The following is a 16,919-nucleotide window of genomic DNA, read 5'->3' as shown; positions in this document are numbered from 1 at the left end:
TTCAACTCAATTTCGAAATGGTAGATAAGACATCTTAATCAAGATGCATAATGTGATCTTCAGACTCATTGATGTTTTAATAAATTGTATTTAATATTTTAATAAGAATCTGATTTCGCCAAAAATGTTCAATAAAATTCCACGTACCTTCACACAAGCCTATGGCTTGTTGGAGAAAAGACCGCGTAGGAAAGAGGAACAGCAAGCAACAACGAGGCTTCTTTCTGGCGCATAATACTCTTGGTCGCATCCGCGGCTCCAACAATGAGGATCGATAATTCGAAAGGCTCGAGTAGCCATGCCGTTGAAAAAGATTCGCCCAGGCTAACGGAAATCTTGCAGCCAGCGAACGAAGAAACACACCAAGACGGTGCAATCTCGTATTTCAAAGGATTCCACGACAATTCAGCCTTCCCGCGAGAGCTTTGTTATCGCTTTGCCTCTCTGCGGGTACCTGTCCGCTTTCGTCGCTTTTCCACCAGATATTCTAGGTCAACGTTGCTCAAACTATGATCCTCGTCCTCTATCAACCGAACTGAAATAAAGTTTTCTTTTAAGAAACGATCATTCTCTTCATCTCGTGATCGATGTTTTCACTTAATTCCCCGTGTTTTTAATTCACGTTCTACCTTAACGAGCTACTAAATAGGATAACATATTAGATTATTTGAAACGAAATATTTTCATAAGATAAGATAAAATATCTTTATTCCGGTAACACTTAATTTATGTAAGTGTTAAATAAAAAGAATACTAAATTAGTTTTAAAATAAGATATTTACTATAACGTAACATAAAGTGAAGTATCTTTATGTTAGTAAAACAGAATTTTTAGTTTACGGTTCGAAATTTAAATTTTCAATTCAAATTGCTGTGCATTGTCCCTCCTTCGTAAAGGCGGAGAAAAGGAAGGTTTCATTATCAATTATTCAGGAGCTTTTATTACTAATTCTATTATTTATTCATGGAAATGAATTGTTTTATTGCGTAAAAGAAGTTTCATATGATTTGCTTATATAAATATGTATTTGAAAAAATGTGTTATGAAAGTTGTTGGAGAAATTTAAATTTGCTATTTGAAAAAGATCAAAGAAGATCTCTAGACAACTTGTTTCATTGTATAAATTGACCACTCGGAATCTAACTGGTTATAATTGGTTAATTATAACAATGATTAGTTTAAACAATTTTTATCGTCGAAAAACATTGTTACATCGGTGTTTGCTTAACAAAATTACATACATCAATTTTAATGATCAGCTGGTAATTTAATTATTGATAGTAAATTTGATTATTGATAGTATAAATAGCGAAGAAGACCCATCAAGTAGTATGACTCAATGTCAAGAAAAAAAGGTCCTATCAAGTAGTATGACTCAACGTTTGTAACGACATACGCCGTCAATAGCAGAATATCTATCTATATTTCTTGCATATTATAAGAGAAAGACTAGTTCACATTATATTTCCAAAATTTGATTGTCAATCAACGAAATAACAAGAATAATATTCCTAGAATCAGTTTCCTTCTCCTCTTCATTCTTGTCTAATTTTATGTATTATTATCTTGAAATTAATAGTAAAGAAGAAGAGAATAAATTAATAAAAAAGACATAGTAATAGAAACTTCCTGTACATTAACAAATCTTGGGATATTGAGGATTTATCTGAAAGGAATTATCAAACACAATAGAATATAAAATCAATATCCCACTAACCAATGAAATAATCATGATAATACTATCGGAATCTACTTTTCCTTTTGGTCTTTTTATCTTCGACGATAATGTGATTTAATTAAAGCAGAATTAAAACTGATCGCCGGGATTACGTTTCACAGAACATTTATAAATGTTATTTAGAATCTTTCGCGTGGCTTTTTTTCAATAAAACCGCCCACGCTCGAAACGGAAACCGATTAACGATACGACGGGAAGGGAACTTTACGAGCCGTTGAAATATTGCTTTCTAAAAGCAATATTGTTCCTGAACTCTATACTCTGTAAAACTTTATCCATTATTTCATTTGCCGTATTTAACGGCGGAGCAGCGTAACGTTTCGCGATTACCTTGACTGACCGTCATAACATCGATCTATATATCGAAAACTTGTTATACCATGGAAGAATTATTTTTCTGTAACATTCAACGTTAAGATTATTCTTTAATGGCATGAACAAATTTTTTTCCAGTTCTAAATTATACAGGGTGGTTGGTAACTGGTGGTACAAGCGGAAAGGGGGTGATTCTACGCGAAAAAAGAAGTCGAAAATATAGAATAAAAATTTTTTTTTATTTTTCTTTTCTGTTTTAAATTTTTCCACCGAGACAACGATCTACAGTGAGATTCGTTATAACGAGACGTGATAAAGTGCACGCGTACCGAGCGAAAATTCAAAGACGATTTTCTCGAAAACAAAGCCTCAAACGAAAAATTTTTATTCTATATTTTCGACTTCTTTTTTCGCGTAGAATCACCCCCTTTCCGCTTGCACCACCAGTTACCAATCACCCTGTATAAAAGTTCATTACTTTGACTGATTCATGCATGTACTGTGCCCCTCATGTTCTTCGTATTCAGAATTAATTTGCCTTTCGATGTAAAATCGGCGCGACGATAAAAAGATCGATATAATGAGAAAAGAAAGTGAAATTCCTGTAAATAATTAAATTCGAAGATTGAGGTTAGGTTGAGGTTAGATTTCTATATTCTATTCTTCTACAAGTAAAAAATATTATAAACAATTAACTCTTTCGCTACCATCATTTAAAAGAAAAATCGCTGTTCACAATTAAAATTTCAAATTTTCAATGTGTTACATAATACGACACATATATTTTTACATATATAACAATGAAAAAATGCAAGTAGACATTCCAAGAATTAGAATGCGTCGCACGTGTGACGCATGGTAGCGAAACGATTAAATTTGCAACAGTAACAAATAAACAGAGAATGTATAATCTATGTAGATTCATATCTTTATGAACGTGACAAAGAAAAAAAAATGGATCTGTATTGAAAGATATTATCTCAAGTCCTGTATGTCAGATATTTGTATATTTTTAAATTTTATGTACATTTTTACATTTTTAAATTTCCCACAAACGCATCAACTATATTCGACGTTCCAGTAATAACCGATCGAAAATCTTTCAAAAATACATGAACGAACTTATTACCTAACCTAATATGGTTTTCAAGATTTAATTATAGAAAGTGGTTTTTAATGACGTGGAAAATTTTCCATTTTTCCAACGACTCTCTGTGAAAACACTTTTGATCTTGGATTGAATAGACTCGTCGTTCTATTCGATTACGAGAGACGCGACGCTTCGAAGAGTAAATATCTCGCGAAAGTTTCGCGAAATCAGCAAAATTGCACTGGATGCACAAACATCTGTGCCGGTCTGCGCTCGGACATCGTGTTTGTCCATCAAGTTTATTTCCGTGTGAACTCGGTAATTTATTCCCGTGCACATTCAATTTCATAATTCCACCGCTGGGAATGTCCTCCGGTGACAAAAAAAGCCCGCGCGTTTTAAACCGGATATTGTCTTCAAACGTTTATGTACTTAACATCGTGACATGATACGAGAAGAACGAAATAAATTGCTATATAAATTGTGAAATAAATTTGAAGAAGCAAATAATTCAAATAATATCGTTTGTTTTAGGTGATATTATGATTAATTGATATTACATATTAAATTACTTGAAATCGTTTAATATTAAAAGTAACATTCAGTAATAATATTATTGCTACTATTAATGTCATTAACTTATTTTACTGCTATTATTAATATTATTATGCAATATTGTTATTAATTGATAATTATAATTAGTTTGTAAATGAAAGGGAGAAATAAATTGTGAGATAAATTCAAAGAAGCATATGATTAAAATAATATCGTACATTTGAAATGATAATGAAATATTGTTATTAATGAATATTCAGTATTGAATTATTTAAAATAATTTAATATTATAAAAGTAAATAATGATTCAAATATCGTACGATTATCTTGTATGAAAATAAAATGAAGTATATTCATATTTGTTGGATGGTTCGAATTAAAGCATCATTAATTTGTTAATTGACGTAGATAAATTGTAGGTTTATAAGAAACGAAAAAAAAGAAAGCGTGAGGGATGTAGCATCGAAAAGTTGGCCGCCTTAAGAACGCGATGCTGGCAGCTGTACATAATCAAAAATGAAACAAAAGCAGTGCTCCACTTTCGACCGATTGTCCGGAGTTTGAAAGAAAGTAATGTTGTAGAAAATCAGGCCGTTATACGGCCCGCTAAAGTGAAACGCGAACTGCTTCATTCAAAAAATTGTATCTCTAATCTGTCAACTTTTACTCTTACCATAAATTAAAATACGCAGAACTTCCCTTTGTTCATTCGATTGTTTTAGTCATTTTTTGAAATTTAATTTTTTCTTCTTTAAATCTTAACAAAATCATAGGAAGGTCTAAATGAAGTAATTTAAAGAATATGTTAAAAGAATAGAAACTTTGTAGAAACTAACTAATATAAATTAGAGGTACAAAAAGAATTTAGAAAGAAACAATTGTTTACTACAATTCAATTTTTTTCCTTGAAAATTGTATGATTTACTGAAAAAAATTAGAAATGAACAACATTAGTAATTAATAAATTAAAAAATTTTAAGGGAAGTTACTTTCCCAAAATTTAATAAAATCTAATAAACCCTAAAATCTATGCTTTGAATATTTAGAATTTAGGAAATATACTCTATAAGGTAGTAAATCTGAAAGAATCACTTTCATGACAGTAAAGTTTGAGAATTTTCAGGATAGAAAATTTCAAGACTTTTGTCATAACTTTAGAAATGATTTTTGCAGGCTTACCTTTACAACGAAGGAATTCGAGAGGCCGTTCCTATAACCTTCACGTTTACTGAGAACCGCCTTTGTACCATTAAGCAAGACCTCCCTCGTAATCTTGAGGTTTGATATAACCATATAGTCCATAGGTAAGTCGTTTTCCATAACCTACCATAACCTTAGGCTCTGGACAATCTTAACCCTCATAACTTTTAAATTTGATATCTCATAGTATAAGTATTTATTTAGAATTACAATATTCGAATGATTCATTAATTTCCAAAAATTACTTATGTCTAAAACTTTGCTATTTATAAATAAATAAGAAAAAATCACAAGAGATATTGTATTATATTGGAAATTTCTTTAATCTGATTCGAATCCATCGTGATACTGATAGGAATGTTACTTTTTATCTCGCAAATGGTACAGCTATACAATGTCCTTTTCATACAGATGTCATATACATTTCGAGTGCATTCTGAGTTGCATCGGCTATGCTTTTCTTATCTCGCCACCATTCTGCGACATCGTATACGATGCTCCTTAACGATATCAGTGGCATACAATAGCAGCGTTGGACGTTGTTTATAGACACGCCATTATATTTCAAACGGAATGGACTTTTGCACTTTTAACAGGCTTCGTTTGAGAATAACGTATCGAATATAGTCGTGGAATTGTGGTTTTACCATGTATTATAATGGAACGTATGTTCCAGAGAATGTCATACGAAAGGATATCGTAAAACAATATACATACATACTTAGGAGAATTGCAACAATCTGTTGCTATTAAATGAATAGATTAAATATATATATATATATATATATATATATATATATATGTTATGAATTTCATAATTTACGCTTTTTCATTCATTTAATATAAAATGAAATAGATGCTTGTAACAAAGAAAAAAATTGTTCTTTATACTTACTTATATATGTATCAATGAGTGGTAAAGAAGGGTACCTGTTATATCTTGAGAAGATAATTTACCTTCGTGTGATAAAATTATAAATATGTATGTATCTAATTGTCTTTTTTTATCATACTGAGGCATGATCATTTCTGATGAAAATTTGAATGCATGATTAGATATCTACTTATTGTTAATTCTAAAATACAAACATATAAAGACACGAATTATTTTGTTTTACCCGGTTTATGTCATTTCTCACAAAGAGCGCTACTAGACGATTAGCAACACCACTGAATGACTTGCATTCCAACTGCAATATCACATTTTTCCTCTAGACTTGCACGTGTCATCTTGTACTTGTGAAAATAAAGAAATCTCAACCATGGATAAAGATCTGTTACGATCCGTGGATTTGTTAAAAGAGAACGAAGAACAAGTACGAAACGATGCTGAAAATGCATTGTTAACTGTTTGTCAAAACATTCTGTCCCATCCAAATGACAAAAAATATCGGGAAGTACGACTTGATCATCCTCTAGTTACTACAAAATTGCTACCTGCTCTTGGAGGCATCGAATGTTTGTTTGATATTGGCTTTGTCGAGGTAATTATACTTTAAGACTTTAAGATATTGTCATTGATTTTTATTTCATTGAAGTTTTTTTTTGTAAAGTACTGTAGTGACTTACTAACTGGTCAGAATTCTGCGTCGTTAATTGACCGTCACCATCCCCACTAATTTGACTTTAATTCTTCAGTCCTCATAACTCAGATTATGATCCAATGTAAGAAATTTCTTAAATTTTGGTAGTTATTTTAATAGTTAATTGTATAGTATATGTAGAATTCCTTTTTCCTATCTTCCTGGTATGGAGTCTGTCTTGTTAAATGATAAGATTTAATTTGATTTGTGACCAGTTAGTAAGGCACCATTAACATTCCTTTTTTCCAATAGACCACTGACTGCCTTTCATTGCCACAAGAAGCACCACTTTCGAAATTGCAATCCCTACAAAAATTGCTTAGTAAAAGCTCTTTTACCAAAACATCTGTTACTAAAGACCCAGCATTGTATAGTTTAATACCGCCAACATTCACAGTGGAAGAGAACAGGTTTTACAAATCTATTATAGACAACTTTCAAAAAGTTCTGCAATATGAAGATGCAAGCTTGCAAGAGAAAGCTAAAAAAGTAATACCTATTGTAGACCTTGAAATAGCTACTATGACTAGACTTAGACAACTGCACAAGTAATAATCAATTATTTAAAAGTGATTATATTACTCTAAATTTGGCTTTGTTCATCAAATTTACTGTTGTAGGCATGTGAAACTAAATCAGATTGCTCCAGAGAAAAGTGTTAAAAAACAATACAGTGAGGATGATATTGACGATGTTAAAGATATATTTCTCATGGAATTGTTACATTGGTTTAAATATAAATTCTTTACATGGGTCGATAGTCCAAAGTGTACTGCTTGTTTTTCAGATTGTAAACATCAGAACACAGTACCTCCAGATGATCCTAGATGTTCACAAATAGAGATACATAAGTAACTTGATATATTTTAATTCCAAGAATAATTGGAGAGTTTTTTGAAGAAAGGATTTGTAGGTCTATACTAAATATATAGATGTCGAATGTACGATTTAATTAAACTTTATAAATAGAAAAAGAGTAATATATATTCTTTAAGAGCCGTTATAATTCTCAATTCAAACATAGCTAATAGAAAGAAATTAGAATTAATTATGAAATTAAAACTTCCAATGTCCTTTTTTCAAAAAGTTCTGCGATTGTTGTTGGAATGTAGTTTAATAATTGTTAAATATCATTCCAGATGTACTAAATGTGGAACACGGGTGAAATTCCCTCGCTATATCGATCCGGAACCATTGTTAACTCTAAGACGCGGACGGTGCGGAGAATGGGTGAACGTGTTCACGCTTTTGTGTCGAACACTAGGATATGATGCAAGATGTGTACACGATGAAACAGATCACGTTTGGACAGAGGTGTGTAATGATCACTGACCTTGCGTAAATGGGAAATATGTGCAAAGGTACTCGTTAACTCATTGCAATATGGAAATCGGTCACACAAGGGTGTCCTCATAATTATGTTCATTAAAAACTTTACTTCATCAAAATAATTGAGTGATTGATAATATGTCAATAACTTAGGTATGGTCTATACACGAAAAAAGATGGATTCATGTAGATCCATGCGAAGATGTCATGGACAGGCCATTGATGTACGAAAAGGGCTGGAAAAAGAAACTAACTTATATAATAGCTTATTCAAAAGACGAGGTGCAAGATGTTACTTGGAGATATACACGTAATATACTAGGAGTGCTGAGAAGAAGAGATATCTCCTGTGAAAGTAAACTGATACGATTCATTGAATCATTGAACAAATATCGTCAATCTTCCCCGAGCTATAGTGCCACTCGTCGGCAATATGTGATAAAACGAAGACTTTTAGAACTTATAGAATTGATTCATGTGCCCAATAAACAAAATTCTGATGACAATGAGAATTATGGAGGACGATCCACTGGTTCTTATGAGTGGAGATTAGCGCGAGGAGAAATTTCTGAGGTATAGAATCATTTTCTAATTAACATTAATTGATTCACATATGTATAAAACACACAAGATAAAAACTAATTCTTAATTAAATCTTTCAGTCGAAACCAAAAGTAAATTATTCTTGGGACATTTCGAACTACGGAGAGGCATTTCATTTGCAGTATTCTATCATTAACGACGTATATATGATAACAGATAATAGTGATAAGACATTAATGGATATATCTGGTTGGCAAAATGGAACGAACGAGATCGAAGGTGGAATGTTTCGTAAAGAGGAGCACGATTGGAAGGTTACCTATTTATCTCGTTCTCCAGGAGCTACTTCTGGCAAGGTAAAATGGTGCTTTGTAGTCACGAAACCAAACCTGTACGTGAGGACGTTTCATTTACAAGCTACCATAAAAACATTTCATAAAGCTAATGTATTGTGGGAGGTAGAAGCGATTTTTGACAATGCAAATCAAAATAAGTCTGTAATTTTACCTATTAGCGATGTTTCTAATTATCATACGGACCAATTGAAAGGAGCAGTGAAATTAATTCTCACGGTAACTGTTTCCGGTGGTCAAGGCAATTGCGCGTGGCAACACGCACAAATTTTTCGACAAAGTCTAGAAAGCAAAGACGATAAATCCTTAGTAATCAATATCGAACTAGAAAATCGGTAATTCTAGAATTGATTTGTATAATTTAATCGAAATATCTTAATGTCTTAATGAATATGATCTTTATGGAAAGAATATATCAAGACCAATAAGTTTAGTTTTGAAATGAGTAAAAACATTCCATATTTAAAATTTCTTTTTTTTTCAAATATACATACACGTTTAAATTATATTGTATAATTAGATGATAAGAGAAATTTCGACACTTGCGTAATGCAATTGATAATGTTTATCCAATAAAATGATGAAATTAAATTGTTAACTTATACTGCAAATAAAGATGAGCTCTTGTGAATTCATAAGCTTGAAAGATTTTATTTCATATACAAAATAAGCAAACTAGTGATGGCACTTTTTGGAGACATTCGTATCCGATAGATGTTACACAATTATTCAACAATAATTTTGTGAGCATTGATAATACATGAACACAGTATCTTCAAATATTTATTTTTTTTTTTCTTTTCTATACACATTCATCGAATGTCATATAAAAACAGTATTTTACAACTGTTTTATTATATAGTTGCTTACATGTGCTCCAAAAGTATTAATTTTTCCTATTACTTTTACTTTTCTTTGCTTTTCTCATTACGTATAATAATAATAAGTCGTTGTGTCTTATTGAATTTGCAAATAAGTTGCAAAATGCTGACATAATACGTTGTCGGATTCACGCATCATATACACAATCGCAACAAACTTTATGCTCTGAATAGCTTGTTTATCCTCGAAATAACACAAGAACGATGAACAAATGATTATAAATAACTTTATACAATGTGTAAATTAACAAAATTACAAGTTATCGATAATAAAATTATCACGTTGAATGAGGAACGTGTTGCATTCGTGTTTGAAGAATGCAAACTCAACGTAAAATATTTATATTACAACATATTAAGGTACTGAGTGTAACAACGTTACTGAAACACATAATCACAATAGAATACAGACTGCAATGCGTGCTAGATACAATTTTCTTTTATAATATATCATTTTTTTGCTTCACTAATTTCGCTATCACGTGATATATTATAATTTCAATGCTACCCAAATAATAAATTTCAGTTCAACGCTATTTATTTACATACTGTTAACGTATCCCAGCACCAATAAAGCCCATCATGACGTCGTAGTATTGTGTGTTTGTGTGTGTATACATTCGCATAATTAATACACTTCATACATGTACATACAAAAAATATTCAATTATCTACATCGTCACAGAACATTCATGGCCTTAAGTAATAAGTCAGCTCTTTGTATTAATACTACATAATGTTGCTCGAGAAAGATGTATAAAATAAGAGATAGGCATTGGTGTTCTGAGACTTTACTTGATTCACCGTAACTTCCGTGACTGTTTGATCGTCGTATTTATACCACCTGAGAAGAAACCACATGATTAATGTTATTAATTTTAATAATTGGAACGGCTATTACAGTAAGGAGGCAGTTCCACTTTTCGGAAAATTAATTAAAATCAAATAACTCCAAACGTACAATAAATTTACAATCAGTTAATATTCATAATAACAAACTTTTGGATTTTTTAATATGAAACCTATATCTTTCTTTTTCTTCCTTGTAATAAATACTTTGTGTGAATATTGCAGCTGCCTTATTACTACTCCAATTATCGTTTTGTTTCAAATTATCGCTTTGAAGCTCCATAAAGAATAAATATGAATATGAGGCTAAAGAAAAATATTTACTTACTTATTTTGGGTCGCGTTTTTACAAAAGGCCGTATAATGGCCGCCTTCCATGGTCCCATAATGGTTAGACATTGCATATAAACTGTAACTATAATTATAACTGCGAATATTCGAAATCGTAGCACTGCTACTATCCGCTACCAAGTATGGTTTTAAATTGAAATCTGTGAGTGGAAAATCCACAGCAGTGTTTCGTTTCTCGAGCCATCCACCACTCTCGGCGAAACGATTTAAATGTATAACTATAATAGGCGCCAATTTCACGAAATCGAATTTCTTCGTAGCTTCTCGAGGTGTCTGGCACTTTGGGCACTTCCATCCTACTACCTTCTGTCCACTTACAAATTTTAAAATGCAGTCCTATAAAATTAATGAACCTGTTTAATATACAGCAAAAAATTCATTTTAAATTAGAAAATGGAAGTTTACGTTTAATGTACACCGATTGGCATGAGGTAAAGACATTGTCAAGCTGTTGAAAATCTCATATGTGGTACTACTTTGCTTGCAAAAACTGCACGTGATAGTAGACCTTAGTTGTCCAAAGAATAAGTCTGATATTATGGATTTTTGGGAATCCATCGCTTTATCCCAGGCTTTCTCTGCGACTGTCATTTCCAGAGGCACTTTACAATTCTATAAATACCAGAACAAAATTTTATAAACAATGAAAAATTTAACTTCTGTTAGATTTAATTTAGTATTTAATGGTAATAGGGTAAGATATTACCTTTTTTAGATCGTTATGCATCCAATCTAGAAGAAAAGTGAGGAACTCATGAGAGTCTTGTTGTTCGTAACTTTCAAATTGTAATTTGTATTGTCCCACGGCGATCTAACGATTATAATACACTTATTAGAGCATACATGAATCTAAAAGTACAGTATGCATAAATAAAAAGAGAAAATAAATATCACGCATTATAATACACAATTTTTTAAGTGCAAATTAATTACAGAAAGCGAATTTAAAAAATATACAAAATTGAAGCTAGAGGAAGATAAAAGATTATATCTTTATACGAATATTTTTTATTGATTTATTTATATAGAAGAAATAAAAATGTCAGACCTTAAGATCATGTGGCGATATACTCTTGTATTGACCTCTCCAGAGTGCTTTAATCACTTGAGCTACTTCTTCCACAACCTGGCCTTGCGTATTGTTATCGTTATTGGTGTTTAGATCATCGGCGTACAAATTGTCCATAAAGTATTTAGCTAAATGCGTGGTATTACTTAAGCACTGTATAATACTGTTCATGTAACAGGAGTTGCCTAAATTCTTTAACCCTGTAATGCCTGGATACTGTAACATAGTAACAAGAAAGACACTATGCTAAATACTTTATTCTTCATTGGCACATATCTCTTTTTTAGATAAAATTATTTTTTAACAACTTTCTATATAACGAAAATTAAGAATTTTATTCTCTTCGATGTCTATTTTTATTGTTTTGTAAAATCTTCAATGTTTATCAATTACCTTTTTAAAATAATAAACATTGAAATTCGGTACAAATTTTCTAGACGAATTTACCATCTTTCGTTTACACGTTATTTGTTAATAAATTATTTATTACATGATTTACTACATATTTTAAGACGAGACCGATCATAATTAATTATTCTATATTATAATCTTGCCAATCCTAATGTATTCGACACTCATTCGCGTGATCGTAGAGTTTAATTGAAGTTATGTTAATGAACTTCGCCGTAGTAGCATTTGGTGATGATAGTCAGACATATACTGATACATATCTGTGACGCGTTACTTCGAGAAGATTTAACTAAATTGGATTTAGAAGCCTTGCAGGTAGAAAATGTTTTTGTGCTCACGTGTTTATTTGTCACATAGAAACGAAAAAACACGCGATTTTATTCTATTATGAAGTTTTAAATTGTATTTTTTTCATTCTATCTTCTCTAACGAGTAGTATATTTTTATGCATTAATATAACAAAACAATAATTAATATAGAGTTTAATTGTATTTCGTAAATTGTATACTTAGTATGTTTTATTCTGATTTATCCACGTGGACAGTAAACACGTGGCTGTCAGCAATTATAATCGTCAATGGAATCTCATACAAAACAACGTGTGGTAATGAATGTCAACTAATGTTGCTTTAAACATTTTTTTATGTTACTTCCACGTCTTTTAAACTTTTTAATGATGTGTTAATACTTACAACACTTCCATGAACAGGTGTCATTCTTTCTTCACGATTCGCCCAACTCAAATGGGACATTTTATTATCGCCATAAGTCCCATTATGATTGTACGACGAGACTTGTGGCTTCGAGCTTCTGTCTACTTGCGGTGCTTTACGATCCGTCAACTGAGCGATTTATAAAAAGAAACTTTCTTTAAGTTATCGAGTTTTTAAATTAAATCTTCTTTTGTAAACTAATTGTAGATACCTGTAGTAAGTTTGGACTGGAGTACGAACGCTCTAAATTTCCTCCCATTGATGTACTATCCATTTTCAGAGGTTCTTTGTGGATATTATTTTCATTCTCTTTTATCGATAATTCTTTGTAATTATTTTTCATAGATATTCTATTGGCATAAAGATGTATAATTAATAAATGAAATAACTTTTAATATTATATTTGTGTACTCACTCTCGTAATTTTTTTCGCTCCGCAGAAGTATCTTTCATTCGCCGTTTCAGTAAAGCTAGGGTGAACTCGAGATTGCCCTTTTCGTTTTCCTCTGTAGGATTAAATTTAATTGATTCCATTTTTCCATAATATTTGGTAAGTTCATCTTCGATTTTCTTATATTCTTTTTGCTGTAAAGAAACCCATTACATTTTTAGTATGTAATCACTATATAAAAGACTGGTTATATGTTACTATTAGTTTTATCAGTTGTAACTGTTTATTAGGTATATAACAATCATAATTTGTTATTTAAGCATATTCAATACCTTATCTTCCAATTTAGAGTGCAAAGCCTTTACATTACTATTAATATATTCCTCGTCATTCGAACCTTTGTACTTAATATCATGTTGCATGTACAAAGTGCGTTCTTGTTCTAAGATTTCTTGATCCAAGTCCTGCTTATTTTTTGCCAACTCATTTAACTGTTTCATTAACTTCAAAACTATTTTTGATTCTGAATTAGAAGTGTCTAAGGAAACTGGTTTGCTACTTCTATCTACTATTGGTTTCGTGTCATTCTTCCTAATAATATTCGATGTTCTCTTATGCTGAAGATTCAACGAATTATTATCGTATTTTCGTGAACTCGTGTTGCTTTTGGGGACTTTATCTGCTTCAATAGAACTATTCATAAAATTCTTAGAGCGCATAGTAATATTGTTACTTATTTCTGAGTCCATGTCTTTGTACCACATTTTATCATTTGTAATACTACCTTTCGACGCGATTTCGTTCTTATTTATTGGCTTTAATTTAATTAGTTTATTTTCACGTGACTTAATAATATTTTCTTCCTCGTCTAAGTGTATTAATTCAGGGTACTCTATGTTATCTAATATTTCGTCTGCAATGTCGTGTAAACTAGGCTCTACAATATTAGGATTTGTTGTAAATGCTGGATAACGAGTTAACCATTCCGCGTAACCACCATCCAAAATTGTAATTCTTTTATATTTTATACCAGGATCCCAATCTTCTAAAATTTTCCTTAGTATATTTAAGTGGTTTTCAGGCGTCAATGTTTTGCTCGATGTATCCCAATCGGTCAGGATTATAACATCGACATATTGCGCTGCCCTATGTTTAAACAGGTCTAGAGATTTCTTATCTTTGCGAAGATATTCTTCAAAATACGTTGTTAATTTGCTAAAATATAAGATTTATTATTTAAAAAGATTCATTTTAGAGTAATATAGAGAATGATGTTTACCCACCCAGGTTTTATTATGGTATTAGGAATATTAACAGATTTGTCAGATAATATTCTTGAAGCTTCATATTTCAACTTAGGTCTGATATCAATGATCAAATATCTACTATCCGCTTTTTGTATTAATTGAAATAGTTGATCACAGTTTATAATTTCTTCATTATCACTGACCAATGGATCTCTGGTTGGTGTCTCAGGTAACTTTATAGGACCATCAACAGAAGTCATAAAAGCATCTACACCTCTTTCATTATCTACATCCATTTTTTCTACATTAATCTTCTCCAATGTCGTCTCTTTCAACCGCAGTTTGTATCGTGCATCTAATCTTTGATTCAACTCTGCAAGTAGTTTTTTTACTTCATTAATCTGCAAAACACATTCACAATGTTTTATTTGCTCGGATCAATTGTCCCAAATCTATTTTAACATATAACACCTAAAAACTTTACATTCGGAATACCTTTATTTGTGAATGATAAGTTTAATAAAGCATAACCACTCCCCACCTGTTTGATATGCATATTCAAGAATGTTCTGTCATCTCTATATTCTCGAGTGGTTTTCAACCAATCAATGCAGTTCATCCATCTTTTTAACATGATATATTGCTTCTCCTCCTCTCCTTGTAACTTGGCATTCTCAGCCAGATTATACATATCAGGGAGCCTTTTGTAAATATCTGAGGGCTTTTTCCCAGTGTAATTGATTCTGGTCTTTTGCTGTAGATCTTTTATGCTACTATATTGTAAAGATACTTTTTTAGACATTTTGACTACTTCCACTGTTACAAATCTCAGATTTAATTTGTATAATGTAGTAAACACTATTGTATATAGTATCTTCTATATATCTATATAGTATCCTAAAAAATAAAGAAAATCATTTAATGTATTATGACTACACTACTGAACTAAGATTATGACTACATTGTTGTTGTTTATGCAAATTCATATTATTATACTGTTTGTAACAAAATTTAAGAAAAATGCAGGAGTTACATATTTATATACAATTAAAATTTTATTAAGTAGTATAGACTGTTTCTTTTGACCACTTTTTGCTACTTATTTGTTTAAAATGTTTTGCATGGTTTTAAAGTATTCTTCTAATATCTTATCATTAAATATATGGATTTGTAAAAGTTAGAATAAATGATATATGAAATAAATGAAACTGCTGGAGTTAAATACCTTAATAATTAATGAGATAAAGCATTCTTGATGATACACAAGAGGTAACATATTATTTTATCGAAATTTCTAATTTTGGAAAAGCTACAAACTTCCTGAATAATCTAACGCATAAATAAATATCATAACAAGTACTTTATATTGGATATTCTCAAATTTTCTTTCAAATTTATACATACATATGTACTCTGTATATTTTTATAACTTCTAATTTTCCAAAAATGCATAAACATCTCCAGTCTAATTATAAAAAATAAAATATTTTAGAAAATAGTACATTTTATAAATAAAATAATACACTTTAAAACAAATAATTATACTATGATAAAGATATTTATACGAGATTATAAATTCTGTTGGAAATATATGACCTATTAAACTGGAATAATTGGTAAAGAAACCACTAATGTAATTGAAATTGGTTATGCACCTTTTCATCATTACAGTCCATGATCCAAATGAATATAATATTATTCATGATGCCATCGAAAAAACGGTGTGGTGCGACATTTCTGTTTACCAATAGAAATGTCAAAATTCAATAAATACTTTGAACGTCAATAAAATTTTCTACTTGAACGATGTTACTACCTGTCTCCTACATCCTAGTAACGTGACGTTTATTGTGCCAACATCAGCGCTCTCTTGCGGACTTTACATGAAAAACATTCGATATTTTTCGTATTATATTTTACTATATTATATTTATATTTGTATTTGTATTGCATATATAAGAAGCATTTACATCAAACGTGCGAATTTTATTTCTCCCCTACTGTAGTACAATTTAATCAGATTTAATAAAGTTAAAGATGGTTTAACATACATAGATTCCGTGTACATATATAGAACCATTTTCAATCGTATTGCTTCGATTGCTTAAAAGTGTAATTAAATATGAGAAATAAATTGTTCTTTTTTTGTACTGATTAGTTTTAATAAATCGAAATAGTTTAACAGCAATTTATAATTTTCCCCCTCTCCCTCGCTCCTTCCTTGCCGACCAATTCTAACACCGTTCGTATATCTGTTCTTATCGCACAATATTGCTCTCTTCGTCTAACAAAACATATGT

At 30.8% G+C, this 16,919-nt stretch overlaps 2 protein-coding genes across 3 annotated transcripts in view; one reads left to right on the top strand and one right to left on the bottom strand.

Moving 5' to 3' along the window:
- Pngl (N-glycanase Pngl) overlaps positions 1-9,145 on the top strand; it is a 53,729-nt gene extending 44,584 nt beyond the window's left edge. The window contains exons 3-9 of the mRNA XM_069128717.1: positions 4,873-5,003; positions 6,115-6,383; positions 6,735-7,030; positions 7,103-7,333; positions 7,622-7,796; positions 7,965-8,384; positions 8,474-9,145. Coding sequence (XP_068984818.1) covers positions 6,162-6,383; positions 6,735-7,030; positions 7,103-7,333; positions 7,622-7,796; positions 7,965-8,384; positions 8,474-9,046 — 1,917 coding nt within the window. The 5' untranslated portion in view covers positions 4,873-5,003; positions 6,115-6,161 and the 3' untranslated portion in view covers positions 9,047-9,145. The remainder of the gene's footprint in view (positions 1-4,872; positions 5,004-6,114; positions 6,384-6,734; positions 7,031-7,102; positions 7,334-7,621; positions 7,797-7,964; positions 8,385-8,473) is intronic.
- Positions 9,146-10,290: 1,145 nt separating this feature from the next.
- LOC138187684 (ubiquitin carboxyl-terminal hydrolase 8) lies at positions 10,291-16,456 on the bottom strand. Of its 2 annotated transcripts, XM_069128705.1 has the most exons (12): positions 16,275-16,456; positions 15,161-15,516; positions 14,656-15,020; positions 13,705-14,587; positions 13,397-13,566; positions 13,193-13,331; positions 12,961-13,110; positions 11,837-12,073; positions 11,495-11,599; positions 11,194-11,400; positions 10,766-11,124; positions 10,291-10,432 (listed from the first exon to the last, which is right to left on the bottom strand). In XM_069128705.1, the coding sequence occupies exons 2-12, from the start codon at positions 15,419-15,421 to the stop codon at positions 10,318-10,320; spliced, it is 2,991 nt and encodes a 996-aa protein (XP_068984806.1). In that variant the 5' UTR covers positions 15,422-15,516; positions 16,275-16,456; the 3' UTR covers positions 10,291-10,317. The 2 variants fall into 2 exon arrangements, with proteins under 2 accessions (XP_068984806.1, XP_068984807.1); XM_069128706.1 differs by lacking the exon at positions 16,275-16,456 and having other exon boundaries at positions 15,115-15,244.
- Between the last annotated feature and the right edge of the window lie 463 nt (positions 16,457-16,919).

This window comes from Bombus flavifrons, chromosome 15, assembly GCF_040668555.2.
Source record: "Bombus flavifrons isolate JBK064 chromosome 15, iyBomFlav1_principal, whole genome shotgun sequence".
In the NCBI taxonomy this organism is placed as follows: Eukaryota; Metazoa; Arthropoda; class Insecta; order Hymenoptera; family Apidae; genus Bombus; species Bombus flavifrons.
The sequence above is the reverse complement of the archived record's forward strand: the minus strand, read 5'-3'. Positions and strand labels throughout refer to the sequence as shown.